Consider the following 24,701-nt stretch of genomic DNA (forward strand, 5'->3'; position numbering starts at 1 on the left):
AATTATAACAGGAGAGGCCACATAATCTACACAAAGAACATTCCTGGAGCACCATGCTCAGGTGATCAAGGAGACTGCACCACGAGCTCCCATGGGACACCTACTACATTAGACCACTTTACAAAGCTGGAGATCATAGCAGAGCTACCTAATACATAGAAACAAATACAGAAAGGAAGCCAAAACGGGGAGACAAGGAAACATGACACAATTAAAGAAGAGGAGAAATCTCCAGAAAGAGAGCTAAATAAAATAGAGACAAGCAATTTACCAGATACAGAGTTTTAAAAAAATGGTTATAAGGATGCTTAAAGAACTTAATGAGAACTACAATAAAAGCACTGTAAGCATAAAAAAGGACATAGAAACAATTTTTTAAAAAGTCATAAATAAAGTTACATTAGAAGTATACAGATATGATTGTGGAGGTTTCATGCATTTAGCAGAGACTTTCCAGTTTGCTGTCTCATGGTGATTAAACTCCATAGATCACTGAAGCAAAATAAAAAAGTATCTGCCTTTGAAACTTTTCTTCATTGCAAAGTATTATGCTATTTAAAAAGTTTCTCTTGCTCCTTTCCCACCCTGGGCCTGGAAATTATTCCCCCTTCACATTGCATTTTTATTCATATTATCTTTCTTCTGATGCTTAATTATCTGTGTCTTTAATGGTTCTCATTTTTTTGTACATATATCATAATTCATATTCTACCAAGAGACGAGTTAACCTGACTGGCCTCTATTCTGGACACTGTTACATCTTGGTTCCACCTGGGTTCTATCCTCAGTTATAAGCCAGCTTTTTGAAAAACTCCCTTTGCTCTCATGGCCCACCTTTGCCCTGCAGTCTGTGCTGCCTTTCCAGAACCCTGAAGCTACTCTGGTCTTCTCCCTCCAGAGATGGTGTAGTAGTTTGCTAGGGCTGCCATAAAAAAGTACTACAGACTGGGCGGCTGAAACAACAGAAATTTATTTTCTCTTGGTTCTGGAGACTGTCAGCAGGTTTGGAGTCTCCTGAGGCCTGTCTGCTTGGCTTGCTGATGGCTACCTTCACCCTGTGTCCTCAACATGACCTTTTTTTCTCTGAGAGCGCATCCCTGGTGTCTCTTCCTATTCTATCGACACTAGTCCTATTGGATTAGTTCCCTCACCTTTATGATTGTATTTAACCATGATTACCTCATTCAAAGACACTCCCTGTAAATATATCATATGAAGTGTGGGAGGGACACAGTTCTGTCCATAAAAGATGGGTATATGCAAAAATTGATGGGTGTGGTTTTATTTTATATTTCTTCGTCAGTAGGAAATTCATTCTTCTATTAAATCTTTAAGGTATCTTTCAGGTCCAAAATTCTAAGCGTTGATTTTCTGATGGAAGCCAGTTTCATCAGGGCTCTTCAGTGATTATGTCTTGAAGTTTAAAAAGGGAGGGTTAGGGTTAGGATTTAATCGTTTTATAAAAATGATGTCATTTGTCTCTATTTGTCTATATTTTATCTAAGCAGTTATGTTTGTGGTATTAAAAACAGGTGGGCCAGTGGGTAGCCAGTCAAAGGTGGCAGATTATTGTGGTAAGATCTTGAGTTGAAGTATTGAGTCACTGTAAGTGAGGAACAGAAGAGTATCTAAATTTGAACTTGACAACTAACTATAAATTGTAGTCCATTGTTCTGGTAAGGACAGAAGTAAAATTGGTCTTTACAGCCACATGGTGCTTTTTCACTGTCATATAGGAAGGACATGTCCCTGGCTGGTTTGGCTCAGTGGATTGAGCGTCGGCCTGCGAGCTAAGTGTCGCTGGTTCGATCTTCCAGTCAGGGCACATCAGAGAAGGAAAACTCTGACTCCAAAAAACCTCCGCTGCCTTGCGGCATACCTCTTCAGGGGAAAGGCTAAGGGAGTAAACCCCGACAGAAAATCCGGAGCCGGAGTCCCTAAGGCGGTTTGACGTTGTAGTCAACACCGGCAACTCCTGCGGCGCACCTGAAGCCAAGCTGTATTGACTCCGTCTTTCCCTTGGACCCTTCAGCTGCGAAGAGAGGGGGGGGTCTGCTGCTTGGGCAACAGCAGACCCTCCATATCACCCTGCCCAGGCTCTGTAGCTTCAGCTTCACTGGAGAGGACACTCCAGCGTCATCGTAAGATGTCGATTCAACACGGGAGGAGATAGATACCGTGTCACTCCCTAGTCGGACTGCACAGCCATTCTCGGCGGTGCAGATAGACTTTTAAGAAGCTACACCATCGCCTCTCGAGACGGACGGGCATGGGCAACAGCAGACCCTCCATATCACCCTGCCCAGGCTCTGTAGCTTCAGCTTCACTGGAGAGGACACTCCAGCGTCATCGCAAGATGTCGATTTAACACGGGAGGAGACAGATACCGTGTCACTCCCGAGTCGGACTGCACAGCCATTCTCAGCGGTGCAGATAGACTCTTAAGAAGCTACACCATCGTCTCTCGAGACGGACGGCTGCCAACGACATAAATAAAGAATATAATATCTGAAATCAAGAATACACTAAAAGGAATAAACAGTAGGTTGGATAAAGCAGAGAATCAAGTCAGCAATTTGGAAAACAAAGTAGAAGAAACACCCGATCAGAGCAGCAGAAGATGCATATCTAGATGCAGAAAATATATTTGATAAAACCCAGCACCCATTTATGATAAAAACTCTCAGCAAAGTGACAACAGAGGAAATATGATTCAACATAATAAAAACTATATATGACAAAGCCACAGTCAACATCATACTCAACGGACAAAACTGAATGTGTTTTCCCTTAAGATTAGGAACAAGGCAGGGATGTCTACTTTCACCACTCTTATTCAACATAGTACTAGAAGTCCTAGCCACAGTGATCAGAGAGAAGAAAAAAGAAAAGGTATCCAAATTGAAAAGGAAGAAGTAAAACTGTCATTGTTTGTACATGACATAATATTGTATATAAAAAACCCTAAAGATTCCACCAAAAAAACTAGTAGAACTATTAAGTGAATTCAGTAAAGTAGCAGGATATGAAGTAAATATCTAGACATCAGTTGCATTTTTATATACCAATAATGAACAATTAGAAAGAGAAACTAAGAACACAATCCCATTTACAATTACATTTTTAAAAAAAACAATAAAATACCTAGGAATAATTTAACCTGTACTCAAAAAATTATAAGACACTGAAAATAGAAACTGAAGAAGATACAAAGAAGTTAAAGCATACACCATGTTCATGGATAGGAAGAATTAGTATCATTAAAGTGTCCATACTATCCAAAGCAATCTATAGATGCAACACAATTCCTATCAATATACCAATAGCATATTTCATAGAATAGAACAAATATTCCAAAAGTTTATATGGAACCACAGAAGACCCTGTATAGTCACAGCAATCTTGAGAAAGAAAAACAAAGTTGGAAGAATCACACTCCCTGATATCAAACTATACTACAAGGCATTGCATAAAAACAGGCACATAGATCAGTGGAATAGAACAGAAAGACCAGAAATAGATCCACACCTTTATGGTCAATTAACATTCAACAAAGTAGTCAAGAACACACAATGTGGTAAAGATAATCTATTCAATAAGTGTTGTTGGGAAAACTGGATGAATACATGCCAAAAAAAAAAAAAAAAATTAAACTAGACTACCTTCTTACACCATACACAAGAAAAATTCAAAATGCATTAAAGACTTAAATGCAAGCCTAAAAACCATAAAATCCTAGAAGAAAACACAGGTGGTAAAATCTTGGATATTTCTCATAGCAATAATTTTTCTATATATCTCCTTGAGCAAGAGTAACAAAAGAAAATAAAAACAAATGGGACTACATCAAACTAAAAAAATTTTGCACAGCAAAAGAAATCATTAACAAAATGTAAGACAACTGATCTAACTGGAAAACATGTTCACCAATGATACAACTAATAAGAGGTAAATACCCAAAATTTATAAAGCATTTATAAAGACAAACAATCCAATTTTAAAAATGGGCTAAGGACCTGAATAGACACTTCTTCAAAGAGGATGTACGTGGTTCAACACCACTAATCATCAGAGAAATTCAAATTAAAACCAGTGATATATCACCTCATACCTTTAAGAATGGCTATCAACAACAAACAAGTACTGGTGAGGATGTGGAGAAAAGGTAAGCCTCATGCACTGTTGGTGGGAATGCGGACTGGTTCCACAACTGCAGAAACCGGTATAGAGTTTTCTCAAAATATTAAAAATGAAACTGCCTTATAATCCAAAGATTTTATTTACAGGAATTTATCCAAAGAAATCAAACACTAATTCAAAAGAATATATGCACCCCTATGTTCATTGCAGTATTATTTACAATGGCTAAGAATAGGAAGTAGCCCAAGTGCCAATCAGTTGATGAGTGGATAAAAAAGTTGTGGTGCATTTACACAATGGATAATACTACTAAGCCGTAAAAAAGAAGGAAATCTTACTTTTTGTGACACCATGGTTCTACCTGGAGACTATTATGCTAAGTGAAATAAGCCACTCAGAGAAAGGAAATACCATATGATTTCATTCACATATAAATAAACCAACAAACAAAATAGATACAGACTCATAGAGAGCAGACTGACAGCTGTCAGAGGGGAGGAGGTTGTGGGGCTGGGTGAAATGGGTGAAAAGACTAAGCAAAAAAACAAAGGATGAGGAGAAGGAGAACTCACAGACACAGACAATAGTATGGGGATTACCAGAGGGAAAAGGGGTTGAGGGGTGGTAGAAGAGGGTAAAGGGGAGATAAATGGTGATGGACGGTGACTTGACTTTGGGTGGAACACACAATACAATATACATTAATCTATTACAGCGTTGTGCACTTGAACCTATATAACTTTGTTAACCAATGTCACTCCAATAAATTCAATAAAAATTTTGAAATGAAGAAAAGATAAACACTGAATTTTTCAATACTTTACTTTAAAGTGAACCATAATTATAATTGGTATACAGTATTCCCTCACTTATCGTGGGTATTACGTTCTAGACACCCCCGTGAAGTAGGAACCTTAGATTTATTCTACACTCTTAAACCTACGTAACTTTAGCAACATACATATACAGTACTGCAAAATCCTGCAATATAGCAAAAAATCCTCGATAAATAATTTAATATAACATTTTTAAAAATCCCGTGATACAGCGAGGCCGCAATAAGTGAACCACGATATAGAGAGGGACTACTGTAATAATAACTTTTGTATAGAATACTGTTTGAAATCAAGTGGGTTATGGATTAGAAAATATGTTTTCATATTGATCTTATATTGAAATTGTACTGGTAATAAAATTTTACATATATTTGTCCATAACACATTAACCAGTACTTAATAAACCACTGCTACTTCAAACATTAAATACAGGGAAAAAATTGGTTGTTAATCATCCTGTTAAACAATGGGGAAAATATGCCTATTATAACGTCTGGTATAATCACTTGCCATATGAGAAACGATGTATACAACTACTTTGGCTCTTCCCATGGGGTGCTTCGTGGGGAGGGGTCAAATTTTTTTTATTTTATACAGGATTAAACAGAGCTTAGCCCACACTCAAGAGCAAAATTTGTTAGGAAGCCAAAGGCCAAGAACATTCCTTATTCAAAAGTGAAATTCCACTGTCAGGGAAATCACTAATACAAACTACCAAGGGAAAATGTCTCATTCCTACTGCAGGATCAGCTAAAGTGAAACTGCTTCTTTAGTTGCTAGGAAACAACCACTCATTACATGCCATTATCGGAGCCCTAGAAAAGAAAACTGGCATCTGCTTCACATTTGGGGATACTGGAGATTTGAAGTAAAAGCACTGAAAGAGCTGCCAAAATCCCAGTCTCCAGGGCTTACATTGTGACCACAGCAGGTGCAGACACCAGGCTAGCCTTTGAAGTTTTCTCTTTCTCTAACAACTAAAATGATTTTTCCTAGTATCCCACATTTTCAAACCTAAAGATTCTAAAACAAGACTTCCTCATTTGAGTTAAACTAATTTATCTATGCTGAGCACAATTTAGAAAAAAATAAATATTACTCAGGAATTTTAACAAATAAAAAAATTTAAACTATTACTTATGGAGCAAAATGTACTGGATGCTAATGCATTTAATTATTTAAAGTCAAAATAAAAAAAAAACTTTTGAAATCAGGAGGGTAAAAAAGAAGCTAAACTGATAAATCTAGTATTCAAAATGATATTCTACCATTTATCTGTCTAGTTTTCTCGACTGTTCGTAAAGTTTAACTTCTCTTTTTATGGCCTACCTTGCTTTCTCATAATGCATCACAAAATGAATTCCTGTTTTTTTCATTAATGTCTTCCCTTTTAAAACTGAAGTTGGAAGCAGGTGGGGTGAAATTATGCAGATAAATTACTAGACATTGGCAAGTTTGAAACCATGAGACTCCCAATACTACTGCTTCTATATCCAGAAAAATAAGTTATCCTTCAGATGAAGCTACAGATGTTCTTGGTAAAAAGAAGTTGACAAACCATTGTCCTTCAACAAATTACAAAAAATGATCCTGGTAGTGCTCTACCATCTTAATATAATTCTTTGCCCCAACTCCCAATCAAATGCTCACCTCATTTCAATTACTCATACCTGCCACTCTTGGCTAAATAATGTTCCCTTGATATTACTTCATATTTTTATTTTCACACAACTCAGTTCCATTACACCACTGCTCTTACCTTCTCCCAATCTGACTCTTGTCCACCTTCCCCTGAGTCTTTTATTTGCCAGATTTTGCAAATAAAAGTAAAGGACCCTCACTTAGCTAAGTTTGAATATCATATAGACAACAAATAATTTTTTAGTATGAACAATATTTGGAACACACCCCTACTATGAAAAATTATTCACTGTGTATCTGATACTTAAACTTAACTAGTTATATCCTGCCTTTTATCTGGCAACCTTATTACCACAGTGAGATACCTTGATCCTTGACATCTTTCTCACTTTAACAGAAAATGCCTTTCCTTGGTTATACCTCATTTCCAAATCTCACCTATAAAAAAAGCCTCAATTTTCAAATGTCCCTCCCTCTCTGAACAAACCCAATTTATCTGTAACTTTATTGCCTATTCCTCCCTCGGCTATTCAGTTTCTTCTTCCCCATCACAGGTGATTTTCAATTACTTGATTCCTCCAGTTTTACCCAGTCTCCTGATTCTTCCTCCTGACTACATGTCTTCCTGGAAATCAGGCCTTGACTTCAGTGTTTCCCTCATTAATGTCTAAGGTATTTTCCCCCTTTGGACTTTCTGCCATGCCAATCCTGTATCCAATATCAGGGTTGCCAAAGCTAAAACTTCATGATATTTAGCAACCAGTAGGCCCTTACTGCCACACAGGGATCCTGTCATTCATCTCTTCATCTCTTTTATATTATTGTTATTCCTCTAAAAGCAGTTAAAAAGCACTGCCTCTGGACCATCATATGCCTAAACCTGATTTCAGAACAAGCATTAGTTAGTGTCACTTGGGAAAATCTATGAGACGTCTCCACTCCTTGGCTTTCCCTGGCACTTACTGAAGGAAAATCTTCAAGTGGGAGAGTAGAACAGGGAGGCTATAAATCTGAATTTTCAACTAGCTCCCCAGATAATTTTTAGGAATACAGAAATTGTGAACCAAATTTTCTCTTTTGAGTAAACTATCTTCTTCCACTGAGAAGATCAAGGAAAAAATAACTTTTGTTAACCTCTTTTTAGTGCTAGGTTGATGAAGTTCCCTCATCTGCTCATCTCTCCATTCTACTTGTAACTACATACTCATTTTCCAAAAACAACTTATCTACTAACCCATTCCCTTTGACTCTTTCATAACATTACTCTTTCAATAATCCTCTTATTTCCTAGAATCTTTGGTCCCTCTTTATTGTAGCCTATGCCTTGGAAAAGGTATGGCTATCCCTTTTTGGAAAACAAATGCAAAGGGATTTTATTTGATACCATTTTCTTCTTAAGCTTCCATTCCATTTTCTTTTCTTTTTCCCCAGCCTCACACTCCCCTGTATGACCTACTTTAACTAATAAACAGAATATCTTGTACACCTCCACCTCCATGGTCTTGCTATAAATCCATTCTTAAACCCCTATAATCTGACTTTTTTCATTCACTGTTCTACTAAAGGATCACAAATGGCCACCTAATGCCTGTCATCAACTTGCCCTTCTTCAGTCCCCATTCTCACTAACCTATCATTGTTAAAACTGCAAACCAGTGGTTCCCAATCTCATCTACGTGCTGAAATCAGTTGAAGAGCTACAAAAATGCAACATAGAAGCTCATCAAATTTTGTTGTTCAAGAGTTTTTATAGAGCTTAATCCTCAGTCTTCTCCCCCATCCCATTTCCAGAGATCTGTGGGTGGGACTAGAATTTCCAACCCTCTAAACACTTGGTCTTTCTGGTACAAGCCCCATCCTGAGCTATCTAGGGGCTCCACCCTAAGTCACCTCACTAGCATGAACTCAGGTATGCTCAGAAAGGGGCTCCTTATGAATGACAAAGGACACTCCTATTATCACTCAGGAAATTCAAAGGGTTTTAGGAATGTTGAACCATGACCCAAAAACAAAGAATTAATTTATTTCCTATTATACCACAAATTTAAAAAATATACCTTGACCCTTATTTCACTTCACACACAAAAATTAATTCAAGATTGTACAAGCCAGAAGTATAAAGCTTTGTGAGAAAAGAACATGAGAATATCTTTACAACCTTAGGGGTAGAAAGACTAAGAATTTTTAGAGAAAACACAAAAGCAACCGGCATTAAAAAAATGTTTTTGAAAAATTGGATTTCATGAAAATTTAAAACTTCAGCTCATCAAAAGGCAACCCACAGACTGGGAGAAAAAGTCCTAATACATATATCCAACAATGTACTCTTAGGCAGAATATATTAAAACTCTTGCAATTCAATTACAAGAAGAAAAATGAGCCAAGAAAAAAAATGAGTAAGAGACTTAGACACTTCACACACACACACACACACACACACACACACACACACACACACACACAAAGATACAACAATATCTAATATGCACATGAAAGGGGGCTCAATATCACTGATAATAAGGGAAGCACAAATTAAAACCATAAGATAACCATCTTATACCACTATGTTGACAAAGATGTGAAGAAACTAAAACTCTTATGAACATGTGTACAAGTATTTTAAAGCAGCATTATTCATAATAGCCAAAAACTGAAGACTGCCCAAGTGTCCATCAACGAAAGAATATACAACAATATGTGGTTATCTTCATGTAATGGAATACTATTCAGCAATAAAAAGGACTCAACTGCTGATATAAGCAACAACAAGAATGACTTTCAAAAGCCGTAGGCTATGAGAAATAACAAGATACAAAGGCTATATCCTGTAGGATTCCATTTACGTAAAGTATGAGAACACTGAAAAGTCATTTATGGTGATAAAAATCACAACATGATGGCCAATGAGTGAGGGATTGAATAGCAGGGTGTTCATGGAAACTTTCTAGGGAAGCAGAAATGTTCTCTATCTTGATTGGGGGTGTGTGATTATATAAGTATATGCATCTATCAAAAATCAGTGAACTATATATCTAAGATCTGTGCATTCCCTGTATGTATAAGCTCAATAAAATATTATAAGGGAGAGAAAAAAACTTTAAACCAGATGTCTAGTTCAAGACGACAGACTGACTACAAGTATTTATCTTTTCCTTCCAAAATAGTAACTGAGAAAGAACATGAGAAACTTCTAGAACGTTGTCCCTTCCACAATACACTGCTATACAGAGTATCTACAAAGCTATATACTAAATTTTCACAAAGAATGTTAAAACTTACCAAATGTTGGTTTACTTCTTAAAGCAAAACAAAAACAAAGGACTCCTTAATTAGCAGCTCAGATGCTCAGCATGGTCACAGCATAGTCCAAAAATATCAACTTTTCAGCTCACATTAAAATGCAGAAATAATAGTGTCCTTATGAAGGGTTTCAAGGTAAATATGTAGTCTAATATCCTAATATCCTAGAGGATACTCTAGGTGTCCTCTAAGTATCCCCATAAAATAAATTATGGATCCATTTTCTCACCCCATCTTTCATCCTGCTATTTTGTAGCATATTTGCTAAATATATATCTTCAGTACTTATCAGAGTAATCTGTGACTTTTATACAATTTATATTCAGACAGACAAATCGTTACATCTCCAGTAGGTCCTCTGCCAGACTATTAAATTCCCTAAATATTTTAAGCTGAGCATTTAATAAATGTTGAGAAAAATAGTGACTAAAATCAATGACTAAAGTGTTGAGACTGTGGCTAAACTGGGAAATCAAAAATTGTATAATGCTACAGTTAACACAATTATTCTATATTATTTGACAGTATTCAGCAGTAGATAAAAGAGGCTGGGTTATGGCAGGACATTGAGTTATGGCAGGACATTGGGTTATGGCAGGACATCAGCTGAAAATGTGGAATTGGGATCCTGCCAATCCTCTCTTCAGCAACAAAGAAGGAGGTGGGTTATGGGAGGGGGAGGGGATGGGGAGGAAAAGGAGAAAGAGAAGAAGGAAAAGGAAGAAAAGGAGGAGGAGGAGAAGAAGTAGCATCTTTGGTTCCTTCAGACTTTTGATCCTTTCTCCTCTGGTCTCAAAACATTTTCTTCATTTATAAAAGCAGGTATTAAATATGTAAATTTGAGCTTCAGAAACAACCTTTTTTGCAGCGTAATTAATTTGTACTATCAAGTTTAATCTCAGTCTGTGGGAAACTCCCTTTGCCCCTCTCCTGAGGGCACATGCACACATGCTCTCACTTCGACCTCAAGGGCTTATTTGCAAGGATACTTCTGACACCTGTTGGAATTTGAGATTTAAAAGGGTCTCTGAGATTTTGAAAAGGACACTAGAGGTAGAAAAGAGAGAACTTGTGCACATCTGTCTGGGGACAGGCTATGGGGATATGGGAATCCTGCCTCTGAGCTGGAAGCTTCGCCTGGATCTCTGTGTCTCATCACTGACTTGAATGTCTCAGTCTCTGATCACTGTGGAAAGAAGTGTTTCTGCCTTCTGTGGCCATCTATAAAGGCTTGGGAAGAATTCTAAATCATTTCCTGTTGAGGATTATAACACTGAGATAGGAGGGGAAAATTCACATTTAAAATATTCTCACAACAAAATCAAAATTTTCTTTTTGGAGTTTCCAAATTTTTCTTGACTCTAACTATAAACTGAATAAAGATTGATTTGCAATTTCCAAAACAAATAAATAAATAAGAAGCTGAGTTAACCCACACAAATCAAGCTCAAGATCAAGGTCAACAAAGAATTGGCAGAGAAAGCGTACTGCTGAGAGTAAAACTGAAACAACCTACTAGGGCAACTGAGTGTATAAAAGGAAGAGATGCAGTTAAGAGACTTAAATAAACCACTAGGAAAATAGGATGATTCTGGGGCCAGAGATAGAAGAGCACATTTATCAGAACTTAAGCAGCAGGAGGAAGACAAGATGTTACAATGAAAAATGAAAAGTTTCAGATTTCAAGGCATATTTTGCCTACTTACTTTCACAACTGAAAGTAATTGTATATGCATGAATACATATATACAAATATCTATGATTAGATTACATCAGCCTATAGCATGGTACCTGACCCAAAGTAAAATCTGAATAAACAGGAGATAATAGCTACAAATCAGTGGAGAAAATCCAAATTACTTATTATATTTTCCTAGAATATAATTAACTATAAATTCACAGCTACTAAGAAAAAAATAAAATTTACTCCTATAAATAACATATAGCCCATTTGACTTTTAGATTATTCAATCAACTGTTTTATTCCTTAAGGATAAATTAAATTTGATTGGACAGATATTATATACTCAAATATATAGTCATATGTACTCAGAGCAAAACAAAATTTTATTTTGTTCTGAAGCACTATAGTTTATAATATTTTTCTACATCTGAGTAATTTCTATATTGCCCTTAAAACTCATATTGGCCACAATGAAATTAACCATAAATCTAAAGAAGGGTGATTACTTATAAAATAGATTTCCCCATCTTACTGCAGACTCAACAGAGCAACAGAAAAATATAAAGTAAGACATTGGATTTTTAATACTCATAAGTAATGGGAAAAATTAAATCACGTAACAGTGAAATTTGGTGTTGGCACCACATAACTCCTTATATATTCAGTTTATTAACTGGGTTCTTTTGCAAAACATCTGAAACCTAAATGCAAATTTTAATAGCTCTCCAATCGGCAATTGCATTAACCACAGTGCGCCAATAATAAAATGCTACTTAATGCAATTTTCTTACCTGCCTCAACAGTTTCTCAATGGCTGACATTACCATAAGGCCTCTCCAAACAACTGGTGCAGTCTCTTCAACCAGGAAGCCCATAGACATACTAAAACAGTAAACCAAAAATACAAGTAATTTACATAAATTAATCAACGGTATTCTGAAAAGTAACATAAAGTAAAAAAGATATGCTCACCAAGCAATACCATAATTCAAAAGAGGCCTCATTAGGTTGCCTGAAATAAAATAAAATTAAAAATAAATCTCTCTTTCAGAAGAGTCATTATATATAAACATACTGACTTATTTTCTCATCAGTGTCAAATTAAAAATACAAATAGACTACTCATACTGCTGTTCTTTTAACCTCCAACTAATTCACCTCAATTTGCAACAATTTAAACATTTACCAAGCATAAAACTAACATTACCAGTAGATGCAACATTTAAAAATAGCTGAAATATTGTTTTATTAAAACAATTCATCTACCACTTTCAAATATATTTTTTAAAATAGCCTCAATAAGTAATGTTGTGAACCAAGTTTTTTCATATATACAGATATATAAATTACACATATATGCTTATCTAGGATGTGTATACATGAATAGTTGCACATATACATGCACACACAAACACACCTAATCAATTCTCCCTATTTCTTTTTTCTTTACTTGAAGAATTTGAAAAAGTACACAAATCCAGAAAAGAAGAAAAACTCTATTTTGTACCTCAACATAATAAAAATCACATATGAAAAACCCACAGCAACCATCACACTCAATTGTAAAAGAAAGTTTTTCCTCTAAGATCAGGAAAAAGACAAGGATGCCCCCTTTTGCTACTTCTATTCAACATAATATTGAAAGTTATAGCCAGAGGAATTAGGTAAGAAAAATAAATAAACGGCATCCAAACTGGAAAGGATGAAGTCAAGTATTCTCTGTTCACAGATGACATAATCTTATATATAGAAAACCCTGAATATTCCATATCAAAAAAAAATCTGCTAATAAATGAATTCAGCAAAGTAGAAGAATACAAAGTCAACACACAAAAATCAGTTGCATTTCTATACACTAATAATAAACTATCTGAAATGGAAATTATGAAAATAACTGTATTCATATCAGCCTCAAAAAAAAAAACACAAAAAACAAATGCTTACGAATTAACATAACCAACGAGGTGAAAGGCTTGTACTATAAAAACTATAAAACAGTGTTAAAAGAAATTAAAGAAGACAATTAAAAGAAATACACATCACTTCTCGGCCTTTTAGCTAAGATCAAGTGTAGTATCTGTTCTTATCAGTTTAAAAGAAACACACATCATGTTCATTGACTGGAAACTTAATATTAAGATGTCAATACTATCTAAAACAATCTACATATTCAATGCAATCTCTATTGAAATCCCAATGACATTTTTTACAGAAATAGAAAAATCCATCCTGAAACGTATATGGAGAATCAAGAAATCCCAAGTAGGCAAATCAATTTTGGAAAAAGAACAAAACTGGAGGACTCACACTTGTTGAGTTTAAAACTTACTACAAAGCTACAGTAATCAAAACAGTGTAGTACCAGCATAAAGGCAGATATATAGAACAATGGAAAAGAATAGAAAGCCCAGAAATAAACCCTAGCATACAGGGTGGGGCAAAAGTAGTTATGAGTTCACAAAACACAGAGTTTATTCCTGTAGTATTATGAAATAATTGTTGTATTATTTTCCATACAGACAACTGTAAATCTACTTTTGCCTCACCCTGTATACAGTCAAAGGTTTTTGATTTGGGGAAGGGGATAACCAGATCATTCAATATGGAAAGGATGCTTTTTTCAAATGGTCCTGAAAAAACTGGATCCACATGCAAAAGAATGAGACTGGACCATTGACTAGGACCATAAAAAAGAATTAACTCAAAATGGATCAAAGACCTAAGTATATGAGCTAAAATTGTACAAATCTTAGAAGAAAACATAGGGCAAAAGTTCGTGTCATTGGGTTTGGCAAAGATCTCTTAGCTATGACACCAAAGGCACAGGCAACAAAAGAAATGATAGACAAATTAAAATTCATAAAACTTTTTAAATGTTATGCATTGAAAGATTATATCAACAGAGTGAAAAGGCAAGACACAGAATGGGAGAAAATATTTGCTAATCATATTTGTTAATCATATACACGACTCCTCTTATATACGCAATTCAAAAATGGGCAAAGGAAGTAAACAGACACTTCTTCTCCAAGGAAGATATACAAATGACCAATCAACACATGAAAAAAAAAATGTTCAACATCATTGATCATTAGGAAAAATGCAAATCAAAATTATAAGATACTACCTCATACCTATTAGGATGACTGTAAGAAAGAAAGAAAGGAGGAAAGAGAAAGAAAATGGCCTTGACTGGTGTGGCTCACTTGGTTGGGTATCATCCCGCAAAGCAAGAGGTAGGGGAACATGCCAATGATGTTGGCTAGGTCCTAGGATGTTGGTTCAGTCCCAGTGGGGGCACATACAAGAGGCAACTGACCAATATTTCTCTCTCATATTAATGTTTCTCTTCCTCTCTTTCTCCCTCCCTTCCCCTCAGTCTAAAAATAAATAATTAAAATTTTAAAAATAATAATAACAAATGAGGTGAGAATAAGAAAAAATTAGAACCCTTGTGCACTGTATGGTTCCACTTATATAAAATACTTGAGTAGTCAAAATTATACAGACAGAAAGTAGAATGGGGCGCTGCCAGGGGCAGGGAGAGATGGCAATGGGGAGTTATTGCTTAATGAGTATAAAGTTTCAGTTTTACAAGATAAAAAGAACTATGCAGATGAATAGTGGTGATGCCTACACAATATTCTGAATGTACCACTGAAGTGTATACTTAAAAAGTTTTAAGGGACTTCCAGCCAAGATGGAGGTGTACACAGACAGGCTGCATCTCCCTCCACAGCTAAGAAGGAATACAACTGCCTCAGAACTGGAGACAACCAGAAGTTCCCAAGGAGTCGGGCTGCATGGAAGTCCAACAGACAAACATGTGGGGAGGAGGTGCTCATCCAAACAGGTGGGATGGGTGAACAGGGGCTGAGAAGACCCAGGGTGGTGGCGGAGGTGGTGGCGGCAGCAGGCCAGTGGAAAGCACAGTTACACATTTTAAGTCAGGTGGGACACCTGATGTTGCATTCCCAGCTCCTCACCAGACCGTGCAGCTCGGGGTCCCAGCACCAGGGAAAATCGGGCCTCATTGCTTCGGATTATGTGAGCCAGTGGGGGTTGTGGCGGAGGCAGAGACTGCCAGTCTCTTAGCAGAGTCTGCTTGTTTAGAGGGCCCCCACGCTCCTAGAGTCTGCAGACCAACCCACTCTGGCGTTGACAGCCAGGACAGCAGCTAGAGGGCCACCAGTCCCATACGAGAGTGGGAGGGGTTCTTGGAGGGGGGCGACTGCTGGGCAGACGGCATTGTTCCCTCTCAAACCCCTCCCCCACATACAGCACCACAACCTGGTGAAACAGGTTGCCCTGTACTGACGAATCCCTAAGGCTCTGCCCTTTACAACATAGTAGGAGTGACAGCTCTACCTGACAGGCAGAGGCAAACAAACACAGGACTCTGTCAAAATGAGGAGACAACTTCCGGCCAAGATGGAGGCCTAGACTGACACGCCCCATCTCCCTCCACAACTAAGAAAGACTACACCTACCGCAAAACCAGAAATAACCAGAAGTTCCAGAAAATAAAGCTACATGGAAGTCCAACATATGAAGTTATAAAGAAGTGCTCATCCAGACAGGTAGGAGAGGTGAAGTTGGGCGGAAAGGTCAAGCCGTACTGGCAGTGGCAACTGCAGTGATGGTGGCAGAAAGGCGGTAAACACAGACACCTGTATTTAAGGAAGGTGAGAAGCACCTGGGGAGCCCACCAGGCTGCAGACCAAACCCATCAGCTCGTGATTCCAATGGCAGGGAAGGAAGACCCCCATTGCCTTGGACTATGAGGGCCAGAAGGCATGGTGATGGAGGAGGAGGCTCCTGGTCTCTCAGCAGAGAGTGAACAGCAGGAATCCATCCTGGACCCTCACCCCCACAGAAAACATCACAGCATGGTGAGAACGGTCACCTGGTTGTGATGAGTGCACGGGGCTCCGCCCTCTATAGCATAGGAGGTGGGACAGCCCTGCCCAGGAAGCAAAGGTAAACACAAAAAATGTTCAAGATGACACAGATCATGATAGAGATCCCAATCACACAGCTGACCAGACAGCAAATATCTAATCTAACAAAGCAGCAGAAAGGAAATCTTTCTGAGACATAGTTCAGAGCTTTGGTTATAAAAAGCGCTTACAGACCTAACAGCAGATCTTAAACAAGACAGGGAAGGAATGAAGGCTAGCCCTGCTGAAATGAATGAAAACATATACGAAACTAGTAGTGAGATAAAGAAAACCAGGGATCAATTCAACAAATTGGAACATAGAGAAGGAACAAAGAGTCAACCAGTGCAGAAAGAGGAAATGAAAAGTGAGGAAAATGAGGAGAGGCTCAGAAACCTATGGGACAGCTATAAGTGGGCCAACATCCAAATCAGAGGGTTGCCAGAAGATGAAGAACTAGAAATTGAAAAATTATGTGAAAAATATAATGAAGCAGAACTTCTCTAACTTGGGGAAGGAAATAGACTTACAGGTCCAGGAAGCACAGAGAGTTCCAAAAAAACTGGAGCAAGGGAGAACCACACCAAGACACATTAAAATCAAAATGTCAAAAATTAAGGATCAAGAGAGAATCTTAAAAGCAGCAAGAGAGAAGAAAAGAATTACACACAAAGGTGTCCCAATAAGACTATCAGCTGATTTCTCAAAAGAAACTCTGCAGGCAAGAAGGGACTAGCAAGAAATATTCAAAGTAATGAAAAGCAAAAACCTATGACCACGATTATTCTATCCAGCGAAGCTGTCATTCAGAATAGAAGGGCAGAGAAAGTGCTTCCAGGACCAAGTAAAACTGAAGTTCATCAGATCCAAACCACTGTTACATGAAATGTTAAATGGACTTGTTTAGGAGAAAGAGGATCAAAACTATGAACATTAAAATGAAAACTGTATCACAACAACCAACAACAGAAGCTAGGGAACCAAAACAAAGGCAAACTAAGTAGGCAACAAGAGTGGGAAAAGAATTATAGGTATGGGGAACATTATGGGGGTAGGTCAGCAGGGAGGGGGAAGGAGGGAAAGGGAGGGAGATGGTACAGGAATTAAGAAGTGTAGTAGGAGGGAGTGGAGTAGATAGGAAGATGTTGAGAAGAACTAAGGAGGTGGGGACATCGGGAAAAGAAATTGGGACAACTGTAAGCATAACCAATAAAGCATATTTTTAAAAAAAGATGCTCAATCTCACTAGTCTTTAGGGGAATGCAAATTAAACCACAATGAGATATCACCTCACACCTGTTCGAATGGCCATTATCAAGAAAGCAAGAGATAACAAATCCTGGCCTGGATGTAGAGAAAAGGGAATCCTTGTGCAATGTTGGTGAGACTGTAAATTGGTACAGCCAATATGGAAAACAGTATGAAGGATCAAAAAAATAAATAAAAATGGAACTACCATGCAATCCAGCAATTCCACTACTGAAAAGATATCCAAGAAAACAAAAACACTAACTCAAAAAGACATCTTCACCCCCATGTTCATAGCAGCATTACTATTTATTTATTTATTTATCCTCACCTGAGGACATTTTTTCATTGCTTTTAGAGAGAGGGGGTCATGGCAGCAGGGAGAGAGAGAGAGAGAAACATCGATGTGAGAGAGAAGCATCAATTGTCTCCTTAAGCCCCTACGGGGACTGAACCTGCAACCTAGCTTTGTGCCCTGACTGAGGATCTAACTCTCAACTTTTCCATTTATAGGATAACATTGCAACCACTGAGCCACACTAGCCAGGGCCATAGCAGCACTATTTATAATAGTCAAGACATGGAAACAACTTAAGTGTCCATTGATGGATGAATGGATAAAGAGGTTGTGGGATACAGCAATATATACAATGGAATATTATTTAGCCATTAAAAAAAAAAAATAAGGAAATCCTACCATTTGCAACAACATGGAGGGACCATGAAGGCATTAAGCTAAGTGAAATAAGAAAATACTGTATATATGATCTCATGTATATGTGGAATCTTAAAAAAAAAAAAAAGAAAAACACTCATAGGAAGAGATCACACTTATAGTTACCAGAGGTAGAGGGGAAATAGGAGGAAGGTGTTCAAAAGGCACAAATGTCCAGTTATAAGATAAATCAGTACTAGGTATGTAATGTATAACATGGTGACTATAACACTGCCGTATAATATATAGGAAAGTTGTTAAGAGAGTCTGTATCCAAAGAGTTCTCATCACAAGGAAATTCTTTTTTTCATTTCTTCTATCTTTTCTTTTTATTGTAGCTATATGAGAAGACAAACCCTGGCTGGTTTGGCTCAGTGGATTGAGCGTCGGCCTGCGAGCTAAGTGTCGCTGGTTCGATCTTCCAGTCAGGGCACATCAGAGAAGGAAAACTCTGACTCCAAAAAACCTCCGCTGCCTTGCGGCATACCTCTTCAGGGGAAAGGCTAAGGGAGTAAACCCGACAGAAAATCCGGAGCCGGAGTCCCTAAGGCGGTTTGACGTTGTAGTCAACACCGGCAACTCCTGCGGCGCACCTGAAGCCAAGCTGTATTGACTCCGTCTTTCCCTTGGACCCTTCAGCTGCGAAGAGAGGGGGGGTCTGCTGCTTGGGCAACAGCAGACCCTCCATATCACCCTGCCCAGGCTCTGTAGCTTCAGCTTCACTGGAGAGGACACTCCAGCGACATCGCAAGATGTCGATTCAACACGGGAGGAGACAGATACCGTGTCACTCCCGAGTCGGACTGCACAACCATTCTCGGCGGTGCAGATAGACTCTTAAGAAGCTACACCATCGTCTCTCGAGACGGACGGCTGCCGACATGAGAAGACAAATGTGAGCTAAACCTATTGTGGAAATCATTTCACAGTGCATGCATCAAACCATCATCCTCTATGTCTTAAACTTACACAGTGATGTATGTCAATTGTTTCTCAATAAAACTGGGGGAGGTAAAAAAAAAAAATCTACTTTATAATGTGAGACAAGAAATTGAATTAATCTCAGGAGAAAAACAACCTACTGTTTATACTCAAGTACAAAAAAAAGGAAGTACACTATATAAGCAACAAAGGGTTACTATAAAATACACTGTTTTATCAATTGATCTGTGCAGCCACATCCCCACTCATTTTGACTACCATAACCTACTTCATAACAAAGCACAGTAGAAGCCCTCTTACCTTCTGCAATCTGAGCTAGTATTGAGCTAAAAGTTTAGGACAAAATCAGAAAAATCTAGCACGATTATGTATTCAGATAGCATCCTGTTTCTCAGCTTCTTTCTTTTCTTTAAAGAGACTGATAGAAAATTGTAGATAAAACATACAGGCATGCTTTAAATACGAAATCCATTGCTGAATTCTATTCATTGGGTCCCTACTCAAAGAAAGAGCCACGGTTCTTCATTAAAAGGTTTATTAATAAGCATACATTTTAATGTTTTATGATTACCCTCTTTAATTTCTGACTAAACTAACAAACTCAGTCTCCCTCATAACTAATTTGATAGTAATATTTTCCCACATAACTTTATAAATCTTTCCAAACCATCTAAATGAAATTTTCAGAGTAATAATTTTTCTCCATTGTACCTTGCACTACTTTCTATTTTCTTCAATCACATGTGCTTACAGATTAAAGAGTCAACTTGTACCATAAAATTAATACTAAAATTCAATAATCTCCCAACTCTCTCCCATTTCTTACTCCCAAGAGCCAGCAACTCTCAACTCAACTAATTTTTTAACAGAAAGGTGCAAAAAATAGTAGTCCTCACATGCCCTTCACCTAGTTTTCCCTAATGTTAACACCTTACATGACCATAGTAAAAGTATCACAACCATGAAATTAACATTGATACAACACAATTAACTAATCCCAAAAGCTCGACAGTTTTTAGTTATTTCATAAAATATGGTGGGATTTAGCTCTTTTTCATAAGCACAGGCACACTTTCCATGCACTCATTCTCTCAAGGTAATTATATTACAATTTTCGTTTGATAAGCATGTAAATGTTATTAATGGTTGAGCAATACAGCATACAATATGATTGTTTTTCCTCTGTCTCCCTGAATTGATGGTAAGAAGATCTTTGTTGAGTATGTGTGTATTTCCTTCAATTTCTATGTACTTACTAGCAATTTGTTCCTAAACTATCTTCCAGCTGTGTAAGTATCAAGTACATTAATCAAATGTACTAAGCATTTAAATTCATCATCTTGAACATGCCTCTGCTCAATCTTTATAGTGTTTTTTTGATTAACACAAGTTCTTACTTCTTGGGTAACCATATCAATCAACTTTTTCCTTTAAAGTTTATTTAATTTTGGGGTCTTGTTTAAGAAAACCTTCCTTAACATGTGGTCATTGAGATATTCTTGTGTATTGTCTTCTAAACACTTAATAATTTTGTATTGCACGTTTAAGTCCTTAAATCATCTGGAATTAATTTGTGTGTGGTGTAAGGATCCATTTTCTTTTTATTTCCATTGTGGATAATCGTCCCACCATCAATTATCTGCAATACCAGCTCTGTCTTAAGTTTCCATATATGTATTTTTTTGTTACATTTGTTCCTAGGTGCCCTGTATTTTTTAAGGAATTTGTATCTTTTTTCAAAATTACATTTTCTACCCCTTTATTGCTGGTATATTGAAATTTAATTTTCTCATATATTAATCTTATATTTAGCCATCTTGCTAAATTCTGATCCATTTTAATAATTTGTCAAATTCTTTAAAATTTTCTATGTAAATAATATTTTCTATAAATAATGATAGTTTGCTTCTTTTATTCAACTCTTTATTCCCGAGTGTTAGTATGTAATTGGATTTGCTTTGCAGGCTAGGAGTGCCTGCATGATGTTAAATAAAAGTTGTGATATCAGGCTTCCTTGCCTTATTCCTAATTTTAAATGCAAGGCTTTTAACAGTTCACCACTGAATATGATTCTTGCTATATATTTTACACAGATCTGTTATATCAGGTTAAGTTAAATTCTCTTTAGTCCTAATTTAAGAAGATTTTGAACATAAATGGATGTTCAGTTTTATAGAATGTTTTTCCAGCATCTTTCTGAATTATCATATACATTTTTTCCTTTAATCTGCTAAAATAATGAGTTTACATTGTTTTGTTTTTTTTCCTAATGTTGAACCAAACTTGCTTCCCTGGATTAAACCCAATTTAATCACAACATAATTGATTTATACAAAGCTGGATTTGGTTTCCTAATATTTGCTTAAATTTTTTACATCTTAACTGTGGACATTGACCTGTAATTATTCTTTTTCATTCTATCCTTCTAAGATTTTACTAATCTCATTAACTAAGTTGGGAAGTATTATGCATTTTTCTTTTCCATGAATGAGTTTGTGTAAAATTGTAATTTCTATTTTTTTTAAGGAGATTTTATTATGTTGTTACCATAGTTCCAATTCTTTTTCCTTTCCTCTCCTCTGCCCAGTACCCTCCTTCCCTCCAGCAATCTCACCCCCCTTAGTTCATGTCCATGGGTCCTGCTTATAAGTTCTTTGGCTTCACCCTTTCCTATATTATTCTTAACTGCCCCCTATTTTGTACCAACCAATTATGCTTCTTAATCCCTGCACCATTTCCCCATTTCTCCCCCTTCCCCCACCCAGCTGATAACCCTCCAAATGATCCCCATACCTATGATTCTGTTCCTATTCTGGTTTGCTTAGTTGAATTTTGTTTTTATTTTTTAGATTCAGTTGTTGATAGCTGTGAGTTTGTCGTCATTTTAGTGTTCATAATTTTGATCTTCTTTTTCTTAAGTCCCTTTGACATTCCATACAATAATGACTTGGTGGTGATGAACTCTCTTTATCTTTACCTTGTCTGGGAAGCACTTCATCTGCCATTCCATTGTAAATGATAGCTTTGCTGAATAGAGTAATCTTGATTGTAAGTCCTTGCTTTTCCTCATATTGAATACAGCTTGCCAGTCCCTTCTTGCCTGCAAAGTTTCTTTTGAGAAATCAGCTGTGAGTGTTATAGGTACCCCTTTGTAAGTAACTCTGTTTTTCTCTTGCTGCTTTTAAGATTCTCTCTTTATCTTGAACCTTTGGCATTTTAATTATGATGTGTCTTGGTGTGGTCCTCTTTGGGTCTAGCTCGTTTGGGACTCTCTGTGCTTCCTGGACTTGTATGTCTACTTCCTTCACCAAATTTGTGGAGTTTTCCTTCATTATTTTCTCATATAAGCTTTCAATTTCTTGCTCTTCCTTTCCTTCTGGCTCCCCTATGGTTCAAATGTTGGCACGTTTAGAGTTGTCCCAGAGGTTCTTAAGCCTCTCCTCATTTTTTTCAATTCTTGTTTCCTCATTTTGTACTGGTTTACTGTTTTTTTCTTCCTTATGTTCTAAATCATTGATTTGAACCCCGGTTTCCTTCCCTTCACCATTGGTTTTGTGTGGATTTTCCTTCATTTAATTTAGTGTAGCCTTCATTTCTTCCCTTATGCATTTGCTGTATTTAAGCATATGTCAAGCCTGTGAGCATCTTCATCAACAGTGTTCTGAACTCTGTGTCTGTTAGGTTGACTAACTCCTCGTTTGTTATGTTGGCTATTTCCTCGTCGCTTATTTCTCCCACTGGGATACTGATCCATTCCCCCTTTTGGACCATACTTCTCTGTCTTCTCTCTTGACAGGCTCCTGTGTTTGTTTGCCTCTGTGTCTTAGGTAAAGCTGTCACTCCTGTTACGTTGTAAGGGGCAGAGTCTTAGGAATTCGTCAGTACAGGGTGACCCATTTCGCCACATTGTGGCGCTGTATGTGGCAGAGGGGTCTAAGAGGTAACAATACCACTGTTCAGCACTCGCCTTTTCTAGGCACTTCTCCCACTTCCTTATAGGACTGGCACCTCTCTAGCTGTTGCCCTGGCCATTGTTCCCAGAGTGGGTGGGTCTGCAGATGTTCTAGGACTGTGGGGGCCCTTTAAACAAGCAGACTCTGCTGAGAGACTGGCAGTTTCCTCCTCTGCCCAAGCCCCCACTTGTTTGCACAATCAGAAGCAATGAGGCTCTATTTTCCCGGCACTGGGACCGTGAGCTATGCCATCTGGTCTGGTGCTGGGAGCACTCCCCAGGTGTCCCTCCTGACTTTTTAAAATGTGTGACTGCGCTTTCTGCCAGCCTGATACTGCCGCCGCTGCTGCCACCACCACACTGCGCCCTCTCTGCCCCGGTTCCGCCCCTCATACCTGTCTGGATGAGTATTTCTTCTTTATATCTTCGTTTGTCAGACTTCCATTCAGCTTGATATTCTGGAACGTCTGGTTTTCTCTAGTTTTGAGGTACAGTCATTGTATTCCTTCTTAGTTTTGGAGGGAGATGCAGCGTGTCTATCTAGGCCTCCATCTTGGCTTGAAGTCTCTAAAAATTGTAATTTCTTGAGTGTTGCCTTGTTATTTTCGAGGTAAGGAAAAGAAGGTAGAAGTAATTTAAACAAACACATGTAAAATGAATCAATACTTCTACCTTCTTTTCCTGTGAAGTCTTCATACCTACTAACTCCCCCTTCCAGGCCAATTCATATTTTGGGAAATTCTCAGCCATTATCTCCTTAAATATTGCCTTTATCATATTTTCTCCATTATCTCCTTCTAGAACTCTAATTAGAGCTATGTTTCACCTTCTGATGCTATCCTCCATGACTCTCAAATTTTCGTTTTCTTCTCCAACTCTTCTTTATGTACTTATATACTGCATATTTTTTCATCTACATTCCAGTTAACTAACTTCCTCTTTAGTTGTATCTAAATCTTTTGTTATTATATCTGTCCATTTCCATTTCTTTCCACTCTACCCAGAGCTGAGGGCAAGTCCAGCACAAATCCCCAATAACTACTAGTGTAGGGAAGATTTATTTCACTCATCACTTATTAAGGATGTCATCCTTGAGTGTCCCAACTTTTACATGGTGATTCCCCACTGAATTTTCCTCCCTCTTTACCTCCATTCCTTCATACACAGACCTATAAAACAGGCCCTAAGCCACCAAAGATCACCAGGCAGTGCACACCTACACCAATTAGCTTGCATGGTCTTGTTAAATCTAAGTTCTAAGAAATTCTCTTCCTTTTCTACCACCTCAGTTATGCATGAAAAT

General features: G+C 37.5%; 1 protein-coding gene and 1 pseudogene across 2 annotated transcripts in view; one reads left to right on the forward strand and one right to left on the reverse strand.

Moving 5' to 3' along the window:
- NUBPL (NUBP iron-sulfur cluster assembly factor, mitochondrial) overlaps positions 1-24,701 on the reverse strand; it is a 222,913-nt gene that overhangs the window by 134,000 nt on the left and 64,212 nt on the right. For both annotated transcript variants that reach the window (XM_090271859.1, XM_090271860.1), the window contains exons 5-6: positions 12,574-12,613; positions 12,393-12,483 (exon numbers count right to left, since the gene is read on the reverse strand). In XM_090271859.1, the coding sequence (XP_090127985.1) occupies positions 12,393-12,483; positions 12,574-12,613 (131 nt within the window). The remainder of the gene's footprint in view (positions 1-12,392; positions 12,484-12,573; positions 12,614-24,701) is intronic.
- Positions 13,640-13,767, forward strand: LOC150015925 (U2 spliceosomal RNA; annotated as a pseudogene).

Source organism: Furipterus horrens, unplaced genomic scaffold (genome assembly GCF_987537825.1).
Source record: "Furipterus horrens unplaced genomic scaffold, mFurHor1.1.pri manual_scaffold_3, whole genome shotgun sequence".
NCBI classification, from domain to species: Eukaryota; Metazoa; Chordata; class Mammalia; order Chiroptera; family Furipteridae; genus Furipterus; species Furipterus horrens.